Raw genomic sequence first — 21,348 nt, forward strand, 5'->3', positions numbered from 1 at the left:
TGGTGTACCCTGCTCCTGACATCACTTCCTCAGCCATAGATTCATCTGTACTATCATTCCACTCCTGCCCTGACAAACACGTGGTACTAGCACAATATTAAGCATTTATGAAGTTCGAAATTGTTCCTTGTAGCAACAAGTTAGAAAAACTATATCTTGGTAATTGGAAGGTGGGTTGTTAGAAACTCAGGAAAATTACTGTCACTAAGGAAGAGTACTGAGAAATTTGATGGAGCTGTGAGCTGGCAGAATTGGCCTTGATGGATTTCACCTTAGATTATTATAAGAAGAGGCCATTGGTTTTGATTTTCCAGATTTTTCTAGAAAATGGGGATGTTCCATTAGCAACTACACCTTCTTTATTCAAAAAGGGTAGAGAACAAAAAGGAAACTAGAACCAGTAAATTAGCATCCATCAAACAGAAAAAAACATTGGAAATTATTATTTAAAATATTAAAACAAGACATTTATTATCAGACAAAGTCATCAGTCCTAATGCAGAGTTGAGGTTACAATCAGATCTGGCATAATCTCATTGAATAACAGTGCAGGCGTGGGGCTGAATGCCATACACCTACTCCCAGTTTACCTGTTCACTTACACCTTCACTAAGTTACTTAGACAGTAGAGAGAAGACTTATTTAAATTATATCAGGAATAATAAGGTTTAGTATCAGAAGGAAAATAAAGAAAATTGAATTCTTTTCACTGGAAAAAGAAAGGTTTAGATAAGCTTTCAAGTAGAAAAATTTAAGGAAAAGATTACTATAGGGCTGAGTGTTGACTAAGGAAGTACACATTGTGATTGAACAGCAAAAGACATGAGTTGCTATTGGCAGCAGATCCATAATAGGTTTAAGGAGGAAAATGCAAATATACTTAGAAGAAAATAAGACTGTGTAGTGTAAGGAGAGTAATAGGACTAAATGAATAATTCAGTTTTAATACATCTCACTGGTCCAAATAGCTTTTGCCTCTGTTCTATTATTCAATTATTCTGCTAATTCATAAGTGAAAGGTGCTGTCTTCAATCATTCTTCTGGTTGGGAAATTCCTTTCAAGATCTCCAGACATTAGAAAGTGCACCAAATGCTTCTGCCAGGTTTATTATCCAACATCGCTTCCTATACAATCTTGGAAAAGTGTCCTCTTGTTTTCATTAAGCTTTTGAATCTTTAGTTTTCCCAATCAATCTGAGATTGCCTCTTAAAAGAACAATTAAATAAGGCAAACTGATTTATACCTCCCTAATGTTTCTTTCTTCTGGCAAGTAATGAAGGTGCAACCTGTTAGTTTATGGTACATCTAGCTGTACAAATTGTGCAGTGTTAAAAGACCTTTCTAACGTTGACTGACTTTTTTTTTGTTTGCTTGGAATAAATTCCGCAAATAGTTTTCTGAATTTGTTGCCTTTAGAATGAATCAGTCCTTAGCAATTGCACGGAAAGCCTCTGTCCTCTTCCTGTAACTTTTCTCCTACATGACCTCGATGGCACTGATTTCAGTTACACAGCAGTTGCTTTCCATCAGTAGAATTTTTATTGTGTTTAACAACTCAGAAGTTTAGGGTGAACATCATACTTAATATAGGACAACATTTAAATGAGTATGATCTAATACCAAGACACTGGGTATCTAAAGATTTATGCAGAATTTAAAAAGACAACCAGAGTGTGAAATTGTAACTAACTCTAATCCACTTTTGTTGATCAAAATTTCACTCAAAAATTTGTTTCACTTTTTGGTCATAGAATTTATACACACATTTAATGAAATACAAACTCAATTTTTCTACTCCAAAAGAAAGTCATACGAATTGCAAATAAGACAAGTTATTATGAGCCAACCAATACACTATTTATTCAACTAAACACTTTAAAATTCAGAGATTTCATAGATTTTAAAATAATACAAATTATGTATAAAGTAAAAAATGGACAGCTACCACAAAGTATCCAAAGGTTGTTTAAAATGAGAGAAAATCAACATGATTTGAGAGAAACATGTATATTTCAAAAACAAAGGATAAGAACAAATATAAAAAATCATTGTATTTGAGTCAGAGGGGTGAATCTATGGAACAGTTATAGTGAGAATTTAAAAACATGCACCACAATTAACAAGTTTAAAAAACTAGTTTAAAATAATTTAATGAACAAAACTAAAATACATTATTTAAAATGAATGGGAGTGATGTAAATAAATGATACTTGGAATTGGATTTTGTGTTAAAAGATTATGAAATTTTTTGTTTAGATGTGATTATTGACGCCAGATATGTTGTTGTATAAGTAAGAGGGGTAGGCGTAATAAGCTGTAGCTTCAGCCTACACCCTTTCAGTCTGTTTTAAAGAATATCTATGTTTCTTTGTTGTAATTTTGTCCTATGAAATCATCGTTGACAATGATGCTTTTGTTATGTTTGTACTGAGCAAAATAAATTTCATTCGTTCATTCATTTCAATATGCAAGTAGGTTTAATTTTACGGAGAAGTTAAGGAGAACAATAAGTATTCCATTTTCCCCAACCCACCCACTTGCCACAGGCCTCTACGAGTTCAGTATATCCAAAGTCCATGCCACAGTTCCTTCTTTTGCCATGATCACTGATGGCAGATCCCAGCACCAGCTGGTGGGGGAGTACAGTCAGAGAAAAAAAAACAAACCTCTCATTCAGCAATCAGTGAGTTTTCAGTTCATCTGAAGAGCCTCCAAAAATATTGTTGGCCTGTCCTAACCAAAACCAGAATATTTCCTCCTAATTCACTTAATTGCTTTTGTTAGGAATGCATCCACTGCTTAATGATTCTTGGAATCGTAGAACAATTTAACAAGTGAAAGTCTGGTCTCCATCCCTTCCCTGTCCTTTTTCAACCAGGGAAGTGATTGCAGCTTTCTACAAGAATAAGGTTTTGAAAACTCTACAGGCAGCAAAGAACCAACCAAATTCAACACTGTGGTTTATAATTAGGAAGCTTGACTTTGGGAGTACCCTCATTAGTAACATGGCTGCATTATTTCATTATTGGAAGCAACATGTTGAGTTTCAGTTGTTTTCCTTCACTTCCACTGTCTTTTATTTTACGTATCAAGTTTAAAAAAAAGGCAAATGAAATAATATTGAATTGTGTTTACAGCACAAAACTAGGCGAGTCCTGATGCAGGGACTCAACCTATCAAACATCCCGTTGCTTCCATAAATGGTGTCTTGATGCACTAAGTTCTTCCAGCAGTTTAGATTTTTTGCTACAGGAACAGGCATTTGACTCATCAGATTTGTAATAAAATTTGCATCTCCACTCTTGCCTTCAATGGTAGGGAAAGTAAGGGAAAGACCACCATTGCTTGGATAGTATAATATGAAAATTATACTGTACAGTATGAACACTGGCCTTTTGATTCAATTGGTTCAGGATGATATTTATGTTACCAACAAACTTCCTCCTAGTCTTCTTGAAAAAGATCCTTCAACTTGCTTCCGTGGGTTTAATGCAACTACTGAAGTAACCTCAACTATTCCCTGTAGTAAGTAAAATGAAGAAGGACTCGATGGAAGTGCAGGGCTGATCATGGATTTAAAATGACAGTAATTGTATTTTGCAATCCTGTTTCAGGTTATAATACATTCCAAGTAAATAATTTTCTCCTGAATACCCTATTCAATTTAATGGTTGCTCATTTACCTCCTCCATGTCTAGCCTCCAAAATATTATAAAAATAATTCAATTTGGGCCATTTTGTTCATACTAGAGTTGACATTATGATGAAGATGTTAAAGGAGATTTTATATATTAATTTTTAAAAAAGCATATGATATATTTCTGGATGAAGGAAGCATTGAAGCAGATATTGAACTAAATTGTTATGCAATTGAAAAGTACAATATTTTAAAGAGCTGTTGTACCTTGCAACAATTTGTTTTAAAACTGATGCATGGCATTAAGTGATGCTGATTATCCTCTGAGAATTTCTGCACCCGTGTTTTCCAAATTTCATTTGCACACTGACAAGAGCTATTTCAATTGTATACAAAACTTCATTTCTTTTTTCAGTACATTTTAATGCACACATACATCAAAATATAAAACATACTCTTATCTTGAGAAAAAACCTTAAAGCTGTGCTGTAAAATATCATTAAAATTTCTCCAATTATATTTTTCACTTGTCTTTCTATATGCCTTTACAGTTCAATACAATATAAAAATTGGTAGAAAATACAATAAAAATACTACAGAAAATTTGACACTAAATTATATTCTTCATCAATAAAAGATTCTTGAATTGTGCTGATGTTGCAGATATTCAGATTTCAAGGATGTCTAGATGTCTGAAACACCATTCTGTATTTAAGATCTAAGTAGTTTCCTGAACATGATTTGCCATTTACAGCCTCTTCTGTCTGATTTTGAATTAGTGAAAGGTGAGATTTAGTCTGCCATCAATTTCTCCTCAGGCCCTTGAGCATCCGACAGAGCAGGTCCTTTGATGGCATGCTCCGGAAAATCTCTTTTTGTTCTTTATCTATTTGAACTGACAGTGAGCAGGACCATAACAAGACAGGCATCTCTTGAGAAATCACCTTACTCTCTGCCTATTGACAGAATCCTCTGTTCTGAATCAAGCAAACCTTGTCCCATCACTTGCATCAAGGCCGGGGGTAGCCACCAATTAGACCCCAGGAGCCTTATAAAATTCACAGCCACTTTTAAGTGTCTGTTCCGATTAGTTGGGATGAGAAAATGGCCATCACCCTTTACATGTAGCTCCCTGTCTCAATTTTCTTATTGCCTCCACAGGTGCGAGAAATGTGATCGGAGCTTCACACAAGCCACACAGCTGAGCCGACACCAACGAATGCCCAACGAGTGCAAGCCAATGACAGAAAGCACAGAATCAATTGAAGTGGATTAACTGATTGACTGGCTGGAATTAAACTGCAAGGAAAGTCATGATTAAATGTCATGGATACTTAAGCAAAACCAAAGATTTCCTCTGAGCAACCTTCAATCAGTCCCAGAAAAGCAAAAGCAGTAATAAAATAAGTAAGATGTTAAAAGATATTGATCTTGGCATAGGAGAGAGAGAAACAAACCAGGAAAAAAAGATTATTTATTTATGAATAAGGTAACGGCTCATTTCAATGGACAAAGTCAAATAATGGGACACCTCCGCAGATTCCTATGACCAGAATATATTACGTTTCTAAGAACCTTTTAATTGTTATTTAATACCAAAGCGAGAAAAAAATATTAATTAGTGGGTTCAGTGACCCACAATTGTGACTGAGAATGCACATTGTTTTTTTGCACCTTTTTAAGCATGACCTGAGGGACACAGATCTTTTATCTTTTCTTTTCCATTGGTGATGTCTACAAGAGAAGCAAGAAATTGCATTTTGAATTAAAGAGTCCCAGATTTATTGCAAAATGCAAGGGTACATTTTCCTTATTGGATTAGGACTCTGCAATTCAGAATTACAAAATGTAAAACTGCATCCAATCAACATTAATAGTAAATGTATTACTGCAGTTCTGCTTGCAGTATGTCTGTCAGCAGAGCTATGAAAGCCAATGCACATAAGCAAGTTTGAACAAATATTTGTCCATAAATTCTCAGACAGAATAATAATTCAGCCTAAATCTGAGCTAATGGTGAAATGTTTCTTTTGATTACGTTATCCTGCATGATTAATTCTTTGCAACACTTTAAGCACTCAAATCAATGTAAAATTAATGGGGGAGAAAAGGTCTGTTGCTCAACTAACAACTTGGCAAAAATATATCCTATTTGTAGGGGTAAGCCATTAGCAGAGTTGTAGTTTAACATCTTTAAGAGCTTCCAAACAAGAAAGCCTGGCTATCCTTTAATGTTCTAAATCAACAGTTGCAGTTCAATTAAAAGTGAATGAAACTTAGTGAATCATGCGATTGTTATAAGCCAGCTTTCTGTGTTGAAGTTGATGATTGTGTGGGTAGGGAACTAAATCACACTTGCTGATTACTCTTATTGCATATAGAGTATGTCAAAAAATGCATAATATGTTGTTGTGAGAGAAACATTATGTTTCTGTCACATCATTCCTTGCAGAACTCTTGCAGCACAACAGTGCTTTCAGAATTCCTACTCTAATATATTGACTATCTCTGTGAATACTTGAGTCATCAGGCTGTATAGAGCACTATGCAGAACTGATGAAGTTCATTCTTTAATATCATTCGCCACTAAACACAAACTTTCCTCAATGGGCTATAAACAATCACAGATCAAAATGGTTACACGTCTACAAATATGGAATTCTCAGTACTATTTGCATTTCCATTTACTTCCAGTTATTCTTTTCAACTCATCAGCTAGAAGACAAACCTATAAAATTAGTCATAGCAAATTTTGTGATCAAAAATTTTGTGAAGAAAAATTATGAATGTTATACTCTGAATACTGGATATTAAGATACATAAAGGTACACTCAGTGTGTTGGGGTTCTTGAATCTGCCACCGCACTGGACACGGGATTCAGATTATATCTTTTTTATATCACTATTGAGCAATATCGTGTTACTGAGAACATTCACTGTTAGATTAAAAGCAGGAGGAGGACTTAAAATCACAGTGTTTTAGCCCATTGGTGGCTGTTATTGCATACCTGCACCATGGCCCCTTGTTTTATATTCACTTTGAATCTTGTAGGGAATATTTGTAATGACCCAAAATGAACATTAAACATAGAAAATATTATCCAATATTTTCTATAAATAGAATAATATAGGAATTAACTACAAAATTTTGAAAGCTACTAAATTTCTTATTATTTTCCAAATATTGACCCAAAATACATTGTAGCCCCTGCAAAGATTAATAAGGTTGAATCCTTCATACATTTATTTTCTGCAAAATTTCTCTTTTGCATTTTGCTACAGGAATTTTTCCCTGTTTTGTATAATGTTATTTTTTTCACTTTAATTTCTATGTTACTCTGTGCCATGAACTAATGACAACAAAAATCAGTATTTTGGATGCTACTTGGCCATCTAGAAACAATTGATCATACATAGTTTATACCCATGCTGGATACAAATAATAAAAAAAATGGCATTGTCACAATGTACCACTTAAAAATATCAAATTTTCAATAACTCAAAAGCTGATTTATGGAGCCAACTTGGAATGATGGTTGTCATATGTAAGGCCATTACAAATAAAAACAAAACAGAAAAATAACTAATGTGTGAAAAATGACATGTTTAGCTGACAAGAAGGTAACACCACAGTTAGTGGATAGTGTTATTTGTTATTTAGTTCAATTGCAATTATCCAGGCTCTTCTTCAGCACGAGTTGTTGAATATTAATCCTCCTTGTGGTATTTGCAATGTAAGAGTTTTTGAAAGAACTATCTAGAAGTAATTAAAATTATGATATAACCTTAATGTACAATTCAGATAAGTAACACCATACATATCTTATCAATAATAGCTGCACTAGAGGCATATGGGTGCAATAAGTATTATTATGGACTAATTTTTGTTTAATAATTCATAATCAATTTTCATTCAGCTATTGCTTTTCCTGACTGTATTTTATTACTACAAACTATTTTTGAGCATTTTCTATTGGAATATGAGGAAAATTCATTTTTGTACATTTTGTACATGGCCAAGAAGTATTCTAGCTCAAAGCAACATCAATAGCTTTAACAGAGTTCCCTAAAGAAATACATCACAGAAAAAAAAGCTAAACGCTGTACTGAACATTGCCAAAAAATCTTGTGTTTTAATATGATTTGTATGATGTACATATGTTTTAATATGTCATTCTATAGAAAGGTTAGATGAATAAAGAACAAAACTAAATTTAATATATACACATGGAGTAGATGTTACCATTTTAGAGACAAATACTTTTTTTATTTTTTGATGTAACCTACCTCCACATAAAACAATATTGAATGACTTGAAGGTGCCCACTCCAATGACCAATGCATTCTGTTTGCTCAGTGACACCGACTATTTCTTGAGCAAATCACAAGGAGGTTTTCTGATTAGTGGTCTAATAACTAATGGCTTGAATTCTTGAATACTGACTGCCACGTGGCTTTGACTGAGATATTATACTAGGAAGATGAGCTGCAGAATGAAAGAGACCTTTTAATTCATCTGAGACTCTTAACTTATCTGGGGGTAACTGAAAATTACCATAATTCTTGATCAATAAATACCTTTTTCAAATGGTCACCCTTTCTTTTTTTTGTCATTTTACTTTGCATGGTGAAAACTGCAAGAAAAAGATGGTGCTTCGGTTCAAAAATATAAATGCTCAATTAATCAGATGCCTATTAAACTAAAGTAAAACTATTTTAATACAATAAATAATCTTAACACAATGATTTTACTGAATTGACTTTCTGGTTAGTAACTTGAAAATCCTCAAGGCCAGCGAAATAGCACGGACAACCTGCATTTATTTTTTGTATTCACATGTTGTAGTTTATTAATAAACATTTTAAACTGTCAGGTACATATACAACCAGCTGATATTTTGCCTGATATATAATCAAATTATTTTTGTTTTTCTCCTTTGGCTGATTTAAAAATGAAATTCAATGAAAACTTTTTTCAGAAGGCATGCAATATAGTGGAAAGGACGTTTATGACTGAGAATGGCACCCTGAAATGCAATATCATATCCTTACTGTATACTATTACCATTGAGACTTCTGGACTTTATTTTGAGGGATTTATTCTAACTTTCTAAATATGAGAACACATTTTCTGATCATGTTAGAGCCAATAACTTGAAATCTTTAGATTTATTGATTTAACAATGAATTACATAGTGCGGGAGTCCTGACTAAATGGACTGCTACAAATACAATTGTTTCACTTGTTACAAAGGCACACTATCTTCTCTGCACTAGTTTTAAATAGAGTGTCTTTGGAACTTTCCTTTGACAATTATACACTGACAGGCACTTTTCTACAAGACAAACTCAAGATTATTTTAAGCAACCTGGATAGGAAACAAGTCGAGGGATTCACGTTTAATGCAGGTAATTAGGATAAGGATATATAGGCATCATGGTTGCATGAGTGAACTGGGCTGAAATGCCTGCAGAGCCTATTTCTATGCTATATAATTCTATGATTCACTGAGCAAGAACCTGGCAAAATTGGCAGTGCATTTTAAACAAACTTCCAGTACTGTTTCGGCAACTGCAGAACATTAGTATATCTCTGAGTATGCCATAGACTGATGGCAATGGACCTCTATCAGTTGTTCTGACTCTAGTTTGAAGTCAATATCTCTCATCTAGCAGGCACACTTTAAGTGTGTTGCAAGTCTGAACACAACAGGGAACTTGGAGTGTTGCAGTTTAAAAACATCATGACCAGCTGGCTAGCAATCTTGTGCATGTCTGTTTCCTGTTGGTAGACTGGAAGCCTTTGAACTTGTGCTGCATGATTACTACAGTCAAAGTGGCCTGGACCTTGAATTTATCCAAGCTGACGTTTGGCTGGCAACACTTTACTGAGTTCTTCCTTTCTCCAACTCCATCCTTGATCATTCTTTGTCCTTCCTCACACATTCTTCCACTCCTTTCTTTCCCTATCATGGAAGTAATGAGTTTAAATTTTAAACTAGCTAAGCAGAACCCACCACTCGACCCTCAACATGTTTACTCCTTTGGCTTTGGTTTTGACTACATTAACCCTACTCAAATCTGAATTGACATTTATTGGATTCAGGGCAATTTGGAGACAGCACGGTCATATAGTAGTTAGTGTAATGCTATTACTGTACTGCTATCCTAGCAGACAATGAGATACTGGTCCTCCAGTTTGCATTTGGCCTCACCATAACAATGGAGAAGGCCAAGGACAGACAGACTGGAGTAGGAGTGCGATGGAAGTTTATAATGACATGCAGATGGAAACTCCATAGTGCCCATTATGGACAGGGAGCAAGCAGTCTGCAAAATAGTCATCTAGTCTATATGTGATTTCTTCAATTTAGAAGAGGCCACATTAGGAGCACTGACTGTAGTAGACCAGGTTGGAAGAGGGACATGTTGAGCGTTTGCCTCTCCTGGAAACACTGTTTAACTCCCTGATTGTGGTGAAGGAAGTGTAGAAGGGGCAGGCATTACACCTTGTGTGGTTGTAGGGGAAAGTGCTAGGGGATGGGGAAGGACGAGTGGACCAAAGAGAGTTATCCTTGCAGAAAGAAGGAGGCATGTTTGGGAGATGTAACTGGTGATGGAATCATTTTGGAGCTGATGATAATGGTGAAGAATGACATGATGGAGGTGAGGGCTTGTGGGTGAAAGGTGAGAATCATGGGAACTCTACCTCTGTTTTGTCTGGGGAGAGAAAAGTGGGAGCAGATGTGCAGGCAATAGAGGGTTCCATCAATTAAGAGGGGAAGTCACATTTCAGAAAGAAGGAAGACATTTCAGCAGACCTGGACCAGAGGGGATTCCCAGTTCAAGGTAACTTTTCATGAAGGCTGCAGCAATGGCATTTTGCAGCTTATTTCTATGCAGAATGTCTGCAGGATGTGGGAACCAATGCAGGAAAAAAGGATACTTTGATGTTGAAACAGCCATGCTAAATTTCATTTGTTACTCATGCTAAATTTGTTTGCAAATCCGTTCCACATTCTCCCATGTCAAGTGCTCACACAGTAATAAAAGGTTTTATTGGTCATTGGTCATACACAGACAATCATTCTAGCAATTCATCTGCAAAGTGTATCGACACATTGATGGATAGGAAAAGGGAGCAGTGTGGAGATGTTGGCAGCCAGGTCCTGTTTCTACTGCTGTTCATTGGGAAAGGAGGAGATGAAACAGCTTGTCACATTGGGCTGTGGAATTGACACCTTTGTGTTCGATCTCTGAACTGCACATTTAACTAATACAGCTGAGCCTTACAAACAAGTCTGTGTTGTAGGGTAATGCAATAGGTGACAGATGACACATATGGTTCACAATAGAAACTGTTCCACATAATTCACAAACACCATCTTGTTGTGTTGTTGTGTGCTTTTTAAGAGACAGTGTCTGGCAAAATGACATCAGGTTAAGATGACTGCTTTTGGTTTGTTAGTACGTAATGGAAGTAAAGGGCTGAAGCTTTTGTTTAGCACATAAAGCAACTCTCACATGTTTTATTCACTAAATTCTGCCATATAAATCAAAGAAACTGAAGGAAATTCTTAGTTTTTCCTTAAGTTGACTTGAACCTTATTACGCATCATTCTAATTGGCCATTTTGGCCATTTTACTTTCTGTACGTTACACAATACATTGGATGCCAATTAATTGGGACACTTTGGGACCAATGCATATTGACACAATTATGCGATTGCCTCAGTTAATCGAAGTTTCATGAAAATAATTAAAAAGGTATAAAAACACAAACTGAGTAATAAATTAGGTACTTAAGTGAAATATGGAACCAATTAGAACACTACCACTACTACTACATTACTATAAAACAGGGAATTATTTCCTATAAATTATCAACAGAGTAATTCATCGATTGTATGTAATGAACAAAATCAGTGCAGATAATGGACTGCTTTCATACAATGCTACATAGGCATACATCCTAACTCATTGAAGTAACAATACTGTTTTATTTTCACTCCTGGTCATTTCTAGCATCTCCAAGACTCAATGCTTGAAACCGTGGTGAGCAAACCAGTTCTGAATTATCTTACTACTTATTTCTTGTCAACTATCAGTGACAAAAATCACTGCTTTTTGAACACAAATACATGCAATTGATGCTATTTAAGAACAGTTCACTCTAAGCCCTGTGTAGCGTCTAATGGTCACCCACGTGCATGTGACTGATGCTAGTTATAACCTGTTCAACAACGGTCTTCTGCCCCAATTAAGCGGCATAATATCTCAAACAAACAAAGGAAATCCCATCAATTTTTTAAATTAGTTTTTGTTCTTTAAGAGTTGTCCCAAATAAGCAGATGGCCCAATTAACTGATGGTCCAATTAACTGTATATACTATCAAAAAGTCCAATAGTTCTGAAGAGACTCGATACAGCTCAGGACAAAGCAGCCCACGTGTTCACCATCCTAAATGTGGATCGTTTGCATCATGGCTACAGGTGTTTACCACCCACAAAATGCACTGCATTCACTAGCCCAGCTAGTTCAACAGCATTTTCTAAAACTAATTTCCACCATCTCCTGGTCATATGTCATCCTGTCCTGGAAATGCCCCGTATTGTTGCTGGGTCTAAGTCCAGGAATACTCTGTCTAACAGAACTAAAAGAGTATTTCCATCAGAAGAACAGCAGTAATTCAAGAAATGGTTCAAATATAATTATGAAAATTAAGTGTTAGTCTGGGCCATCATAACCACATCTCAGAAAAGAAATAAAATGCAAACTGTTCATGATGTAATTTGGTGTCACCAAGGTTAAAGAATCTCTAAAAAGAGCAGGGAAAATTTTGATAAGATCCCACAATCAATATTTCCAAATAAAGTTAATTTTCCAAAGCCAAATTTCTTCCAAATGCAATGCATCCCATGCTTCCTGCTCTTTTACCAGTTGAAGCTACTCATACCTTCAACAACTCTTCCATTTTGAACTTGGCTACTGTTCGTGGCGTCAGTCAAACTGATTTCATTGCACTTCCTACTGATATATTTTGCTAAACAGTAAAGTGGAGGGCTTAGCTAAATCATTTAGAAAAAATGTCAGAAGCACTCATAACTATTTTTAAAAATTCACAATTAATGATTGCACATACTATCGTAAGTTAGTAAAATATTTATTAAAAACAAAACTATAATTAAAATGCTTAAACCAATTAAATACTTACGTCTAACTAACGCGATGAATGGATGGCAGAGTTCAAATCTAAACTCTGGTGCTGTCTGTGGGAGTTTGCACTTCTCCTTTTGACTGTGTGGGCTTATCCCAGGTCCCCTGGCTTCCACCACTTCTCAAAGATGCCACAGTAACAAGGTTAACTGGTCACTGCACATTGCTGTCATTGTAGAGGGTTAGTAAAGCACAGGAAGTTCAAAGCATCAGGCACTCTAGTTCTCAGGTTATGAAACAGTTGAGAGCTATTCCCTCCCTGCGTTCCATCTTTGCAAACAGAATCTCACTTAGGGGTGAGATTCAGGGTTTGGGGAGAGAAAGGCCTGGGGAAGGAAAGATTTGTCTTATCTAGTAGTAGGAGATGTTGAAAATTCAAAGCTCAATTCAAGATTGATGACTTAGGGAATAATATTATGAAAATTTGAAGGTATTCAGGGTAACTAGGTTAACAGCCTAAGGAAGCGTCACCACAAAGGATGTTTTTTAATCCATAGAGGAGTTAACTTAAGCAGGTAGTGATGGTGTTAGGATTCCAGCTTTTGAAGGCAGGTCTCTTTAAATTCTGATGAAGGGTGTCAGAGCCAAAATGTTCAGTTTGTTTCTATTTTCACAGATATCGCCTGGCCTGTTGAATGATTCCAACATTTTCTATTTTTTGTTTCAAATTCCAAGCAGCTGGTATTTGTTTTAAATTTTCCTCTATAGGTTACAAAATGTGTCGTGACCGTGTCTGCTGATTGGCATAAGATCTAAGAACATGGGCAGGGATACCATCCAGGCCCCACGCTTTCCATGGCTTCCAGAAGACTGATCTATGACATAATGCAGGTAAATAATGCACTTAACTGCAATTTCTAGGATTTTGAGGACATTTTTTGCACTTTTTTTTAGAATGCCTCATCAACAATCAGATTTTACCAGATATACCAAAACTTCATATATTTTCAGACAGGAGTATCATCAGGTGCTATCTGATCTGCTGAGTGTTTTTTTTACAATCAACCTTGTATTGGGATTTCACCTTCAGCCAATATACACGAGTGATACCATTTGCTTTCTGATGGCACCAGCATCAATATTTGACAGCCTGTGATCAAGTGCGTGTGCAGCACTTCATTATATCAATACAGGCTGAATTGACAAATTATATTTTATTTGTACCCAATTAATGATTATAGATCAATTTTCACTATACTGCCTTACATTGAAAAACTTCACCAGGGGATAAAACCAATCTTCAAAAGACTGCTCCTCTCTATTGCTTGAAATGTTACATGAAGGGCACACTGCATAATTAGCTTTGACAAATAACTTCGTACCATTTCTTCTGAAAAGTGAAGAAGTCTTAAGTGCATTCTCTCCTGCTTGACAACAGCCATTTGCTTAGAGATCATTATCAAATGTGTAGTATGTAATGGTAAATAAAAACTAAACTAAGCCTTCCTGAGGTGTTCTAATAATTAGCTCTCTGGACTTGCAATATGAATTGATATATCACCTCTAGGTTTCAATATTTCAGTATCAGTTTTCCTCTCAACAGTGTGAATTCTCAATTAGAATATACACTCACTGGCCACTTTATTGGGTACAGCTGTGTACCCGCTCATTAATACAAATATCTAATCACCCTGGTCGTAGGGGATGTTAAAAATTCAAAGCTCAATTCAGAATTATGAAAGCCAGAGATGATGATTTAGGGAACAATATAAGGCTGGTTTGAGTATCCCAGAAACTGCTGATCTCCTGCAAATTTCACGCACTACAGTTTCTAGTTTTCACAGAATGGTGTGAAAAACAAAAACATCCAGTAAGTGGCAGTTCTGTGGGCGTAAATGCCTTGTTAATGAGAGAGATCAGAGATGGTTGGTTCAAGACGACAGTAACTCAAATCACCACACGTTACAACAGTGGTGTGCAAAAGTACATCTCTGAGTGCATAGCACATCGAACCTTGAAGTGGATGGTGGTAAGGTCGAGGGTGAGATCCCTGTAAAAGAACAATCCAACCAAGACCTCAACGATGGAACAGGTGGACAAAGTTACTTCAAACTCAATGGCTGTGAAGGCGGATGAAGGCTGTCACAAATCCATCAGCTCCAATCGTCGTGGTTTCCATGCCATTGGAATCAGTTGGTTGATTTGTGAAGTATCGTGTGCTTCTTGGAGTGCAACATCAAGTACACGTTAAACAAATACACGCACAGGTGTCTTTGCTCTGTGGGCCACTTCTTCAGAATGAGGACCATTATCCTCGACCTCGAGGGATAGCCATGACGGCGACTTAATGAGACTAGGATATGTCTATTGACAAAATTGTTTCATCTTTTATCTGCATTCCAATAATCTACTCATCTTTAGCTTCTTCATATTCTGCTTTTTAGTAATTTTGGAAAGAAAGGATGCTGAGAGGATACGTTCATCTGGGTTAAGAACGCTGATTTCTGAAATGAGTTATTTCCCAGTTTATGTAGAGTGCAATTTCTGTGCAGTCTTACCAGTGCAAACATTCCCAAATCAATGATGAAATGCATATAGTTCATACTAAAGGGAATGAGCCAGTTGTCTATGTTGTTCCTCTGACAAGTTATATCTAGTTGTTGCAAATTAGTGTCACTGAACCTCTTTAGCTGACTCGTCCGTGTCCGCTGGTTTTATGGTGCTCTCTGCCATTTTTCTTTTGTTATTCCTGCTGTGACATTTCACGTGCTCCCACTTCTTCCCTTCAGGTACATCAGGAAGGTTTACTGGAAGACAGAAAACACTGTTATTTAAAGATTAAAGATCCCAAAGATTAGCTTTATTTGTCAAATGTACATTGAAACATTGAAACTTAAAGTGAAATATATCAACAACCAGCGCAATCCAAGTGGTAAGAGAATTAGGGAATCTACTGACTCTAGCTATTCCTTTCCCATTCTTCTATTATTTTATGTTTTCATGTTATCACCAATGTTACTCTTTCACCTTTCAGTTACTCTTCCCTATTCCCATCATTTTTCACTCACTCATTACTTATTCTCAAAGCACAATTCCTCTATCCTCATCTCTCTTGCAGCTGCTGGCCATCACCAGTCCTCCATCCACATCTTTCACCAAGGATTACCCTCGGATCAGAGACCTTCACATCTTCCTTCCACCTTAACAAAGAGACTTTGTTTCCTCCCACTGTTTAGATCAATTATTAGCAGATCTATGAAGCCAGATTCCTTTATGATCGGAAACATTGTGAATAAGATGATTGTTACTGACGGCCAATATATCCCTTTTGGTTACACGTGGAAGTGATACTGCAGAATTTCGCAGTATGAAGGAACCATGTTCTTCAAAGTTGCCAGGCATTATTAACCTGATGACTTGCCACCAATGTTTACACAGAAAGTAAAATCTATTCCATTGCTTAAGCTAGAATCTTCCATGGACCCCTTTCAGTTACATCTTATCTCAAAGTTGATATACAATGTGAGTAAATCTGGCCTTTATTTCAAATATGGCAATCACTGAATTCCTCCAAGAGGGCCACAATCTTGTTGCAGGGTCTGGAGGCTTGCATGCCTCAACGACCTGGAGAGCTATGGTGGGTGGAGTCAGGGCCTTGTGCTTGCCACCTATGCCAAACAGGTCAAAGGGTAGAGGCCAGACTAAGAGTGGTCCACTGGTCCTCCAGGTTCGAGGTTTCAGCTCAGGACTAACAAAGTTGAATGGTCAAAAAATACTGTTATGGAACAGCAATCAAGAATCCTTCTTTATCTATGTATGACAGTATGAACAGACAAAGATGAAAAACTTTCATTGCTGCCCTAAAGGCCAGTGTCATAACAGGCAATTAATAATAATAATAACAACTGAATTGGACAGAAGTTGGCATATAGGACAGAATCCTAATGCACCACTTACAATTGATTTTAGCAATTTCAAAGAGCTCTAAAAATACCAAATTTCTATAGTATTGTAACAACTAACCAGTACAAATCAATCGGAAAATAACCTGCAAGTAATTGATGTTTTAAATAGCGCTGGTGCTGTGCAGATTCAGCTGTGCAAGCTTACGGGAATTCACTAGCAGAGTTGTGAACTTTGGAAACACCAAGGCTGGTGTCAAATAATTGCTGCACACTAAATGAGGTTACTTTTTCCCTTCTCTGCATACTTCTGGTGCTTAAAAATGAGTAAAACTCTCACCAATGCAGTTACATTAACACCCTCAGCAATGTGTCCTCTGGTTGCGTGGGTTACTATCAATAAGAAAATGGCATCACACACAACTTTTACCATCAATGGGCAGACATCTAAAAGGTTCAATATTAGAACATTTAGTCTGCACAAAGTAGACAACAGAGCTGAAATTTTGCAACCAGAGAAAGGTAAAGTCACCTGGGAATCACAACAAAGAGAAATGAATGTTCAGATTAAATGTATGAGAAGAATCCTTACATTAATGGACATAAAGATTTGTTTGACTAATAGTGAATGGCCTACGCCTTCCCTTCCTTCACATCCACTCCTCTATCAAATGTTTGCTTCACCATCTTCAGTATCACTGATTTAAACAATCCGCCAATTCTTGTTGTGACTGTAACGTTACTGACAAAAGCAACTCTGCACCCATCAATACATTTTGAACATCATCTCACACCTTCAGAAAAATGGTAGGCAAATGAATCGTTGTAGTTTGTAGACTTTGTTTAAATCAAAAGTTCACAAACTTACAGGAATATGAATATGCTTGTGAAAATGAATGATATAATCCCTGATTATCATCACCCCTGTTGAATTTGGCAGGGTGTCATTGACACATCTGTTAAAATTGATACCTGTGCCTGGTTGGAACCCCGTGAAGTTTATTCATTATATATGCTGGGAAAGCACTAGATCCTTTTTGATTTATATGACAGCACGAGAAAACACAAACAACACTTTAGAAGGTGACATTTGACCAATATATTGACGATCAATTAATAGCTATGGCATTGCACTAACGACATGGTGGCAAGACAAAATTGCCTCGATTACCACAAGCAACGTTGTTTAGATACATATTGTAAGTACAGATTGGATACAAGCATTCTAATCTTTACAGATATTTATGCAGTTTGTCAGAACTTTTGCTGCAGTTTGCTTTCCTGCAATTCTGCTGACTCACAAGTGATAGATCTGGCTTGGATACTCAATAGTGTATTGATGTGAACTTGTTTATATTCTCATATTTACCTCCTGAAGAGAGCAAAAGCAAAGAAATATTCAGCACTCTGAAGATCCACAATTCTATATACAGAAGATGTGGAAGTCATAACTCAAATAAAAATGCTGAATGCCTAACCCAAACCCTTTATCTCAGCATAATTTGTTAATGGGACTCAGTAGAGTTTTTTTCTTCCAGGTAGATGTTCCTCTGCAGAACGGGGATTTAAGGCAGCACTATTTTCATCCTGAGGACCCTATTATCAAAAAACATTTAATTGTAGGAGCATATCGCATGTCCACTCCTCTTCATTAAAATGTGGAAAATGTGTTCCTTCCCAGCAGTGTGATGTTGTTCTAGTGATGCGACACTGTTTTCCCTGTGTGTTTCTGAAGTTGCTCAAATTGTTCGTACCACTGTCCATTAAATTTCCAATATTTCATGCCAAAACTGTATTAGACTGATTTTAGTTACCACCCCTTTTCAGTGCTCTTACTCTCTGATATATGCATGTGTTACCTGTCATTTCTGATATGGCATTCAGTAGTAACTCATAGTTAGGTGTATAATAAGCAAACTAGGTTTTATTTTTATCTCTACTGGAAAGGTAATTTAAACTATTGCCTTTTTCACTTAGCTTAAACATTTTCAGACAAGCTAGTTCTCCCCATACTCTGAAGTTCAACATCAGATTTTGTTACCTATCCTTAGACAGCATGCTTGACTCTAGTAACATTGATTTTGGAATGTCAACGGTGAATAATCTGTTGACATTCACATTTCTGGTTTAGAATATTGTGGGTTCAAGAAGCTCAGATCAATGTGAAGACTTATTAAAGGGACAGGAACTTGTCTTTGTTACATACACCAAATGCATGATATTGTTTCAATGGAACAATGTTTCAGATGTAGAGTTTGCTATTATGCATGCAACAAAGCAAAAAAAAAAAAAAATTCTACCCCAATGTTTTTCTTATAAGAAGGAAAAGAGTAAAGGCTTAGATCTTGCCCTTCTTCAGATCTGGCTGCAAAGTTGTTTTAACATCACTGTTACTATTATGTTTTGTAACTTCAAAATATTAAACTAATTTTAAGGAAGACACAGAAGTCCAAAATGTGAGTTAACTTCATGTTCACTTTAAGCGAGGTGTGCACGTATCACGTGATAGTATAAAGACATATGCAATTCACGTGTTTATACGTATAACTTATTAATTATTTAAATGAACAAGAATGCTTAATCAAACAATATATACAAGATTACTCAAATATTACTGAAATATGACATACACAACAGATACCAGATATTACTACTGAACATATTTATGCTAGAAATTTTTTTATTCTATTAAGAAGCTGGGTTTTGTTATTAGTAAAGTTAATTCTGAAAGTCTGAATTTGTATTAGGTGAGGCTAATGGTTATATGACAAGTCAAACACAACTGCATGGCGGTGGCGGGAGTTCAAGTCTGGTGTAGGCAGGATTTCGTTACCTCATGTTAACTAATTCCATTTTGGTAAATCCTATCTGCAGAGTAAAGCTGTCATCTCTTTGCCCGTATATTTTTCAACAGTCACTTCTTGAAACATTTTAGACACTGAAGAGACATGCCAAGAAACTACAGGAACACTTTCATCTTCCCTTTTATGCATACCAGAGCCTAATAGTAAAAGTGAAGAAAACCTCTCTTCAGAAAAAAAAAGTGCAAACTGCAAAATGGGGTCAAGATGTGAAGAATGCTCAAAACAATGTAGAAAGACCTATGGTCTATCATATAGTAAAGTTACTGAATGCAGAGTTAAAAATACACGTGGACTAAGATGTTAACTGCCCTGTGCTATCACCAGTGGGATCATCAGTTGATCTGCCACCTGTCTTCAGGAGTTTCGGCCCACTTATGATCAAGACTCCTTCGAGGTGGTGGGCCAGCAGTGCTAAAGCACCACCTCCCACTGGTGAGCTTAAAAACTTGGCATCTGCCTCTATCAGTCACTTCCATCCAACAGATAGTCTGCTCTTCAGGTGTCTATGCAACTACTGAAGGGCTTGCAAGATATGTATACACTGTCTGACTATCTGCCCCTCTGGACATACTTGGTCCACACCCATGTTGATCCTTTCTCTACTGCCTCAGCTACAGCCCTGCTGGTTGACTTGATCTCTCTTCTAGTGAAGCCAAGGTCATGCAGCCACTTCTGGAAAGTGAACACAATAAACCCACGGCAGCTTACTTCGAACGGATAGCATGAGACCTTCCACCCTCTGTCTCTGCACTCTGATCTTAATTCTACATACTTGGTTAACTTGTGCTCATGGGCTTCGTCAATGTTGTCTTCCCAGGGGACTATCATATAGTAAAGTTACTGTATGCAAAATAAGGTTCATGGAATCCACTTTGTCAACTTTCCACGGTAACTGCTTTCTCGTTCACTGCGTTAGTGACCTCACAAGGATATCAATCCTCAAATGAAAGTATCCCATTTACTGTTACAAATATACTCTTGGGTGAGTGACATTAGGGTAAGTTAGCATCAGTAAATTGCTGGTGAATGCTTTGAGTTTTTCCATGTTGGCTAACCATTGAGATTTGCATGTGAATGTTCAGCATTATTTGTGTTTAAGTATACCATAAACATGGCAAAATCTTCTAAATCAGTAATTTAAACAAAATGCATAAAATGTAGAGTTTTTATCCTATAATGTTTTGGTCTATCAATTTTTTTAAACGTTTTATAGAAACTAAAACTAATAATTCTAGTTAATAAAACTATCAGTTAGCCAAACTAATAATTTGATCCTCTTGTTCTGCATTCCAGATAATCTGGAGAAAACTAGAACTCACTCTGTGGCATTGTTCAGAGAAAATAGTTTTTATATTAAACAGTAATTGAGAGCATCTGTGAGCATTTCATGGAACTGTTTATAAATCTTGATCCAGTCATTTTTGGCTGGGAGACACCCATCAAACAAGTTCCTATAAGATATATGAACAATGGTGCATTCAGGAAGAATTGTCAAATAAAACTGTACAGAGAGTTTATCCATCGAGTAGGTGTTGACTCCTCACAGCCCAGGGAACCAGCTTTCTCAAAACAACCTATGACCTACTACATACCAGAGCTGCATCAGGAATATCCACATTATTTGCTCTCATCCTCTTCTTCCGTTTCCTTCTGCTTACCATTTCACTAATGTCTGAGGCTGACAACAATCCTGAATCTCTGCCAAATTACAACCAAAGTCCGGAAGAAGGGATTTGTGCTCATCCCAACCCTCCCCCATATGCAGAAAGAAGAGCCAAGGAAATCTG

At 36.5% G+C, this 21,348-nt stretch overlaps 1 protein-coding gene across 2 annotated transcripts in view; it reads left to right on the forward strand.

The window, feature by feature from the left end:
- The window catches only part of prdm6 (PR domain containing 6), a 246,812-nt gene that overhangs the window by 219,954 nt on the left and 5,510 nt on the right, over positions 1–21,348 (forward strand). Inside the window, exon 8 of one of the 2 annotated variants that reach the window (XR_011889524.1) lies at positions 13,564–13,686. Coding sequence is in view for 1 of the 2 variants with exons in the window: in XM_072281471.1 (XP_072137572.1) it covers positions 4,800–4,914 (115 nt within the window). In the remaining variant the exon portion in view is untranslated. Of the gene's footprint in view, positions 1–4,799; positions 8,199–13,563; positions 13,687–21,348 lie in introns of those variants that run through there. The other variant, XM_072281471.1, reaches the window with a different exon arrangement.

The sequence above is a fragment of the Mobula birostris genome, chromosome 17 (genome assembly GCF_030028105.1).
Source record: "Mobula birostris isolate sMobBir1 chromosome 17, sMobBir1.hap1, whole genome shotgun sequence".
Classification (NCBI taxonomy): Eukaryota; Metazoa; Chordata; class Chondrichthyes; order Myliobatiformes; family Myliobatidae; genus Mobula; species Mobula birostris.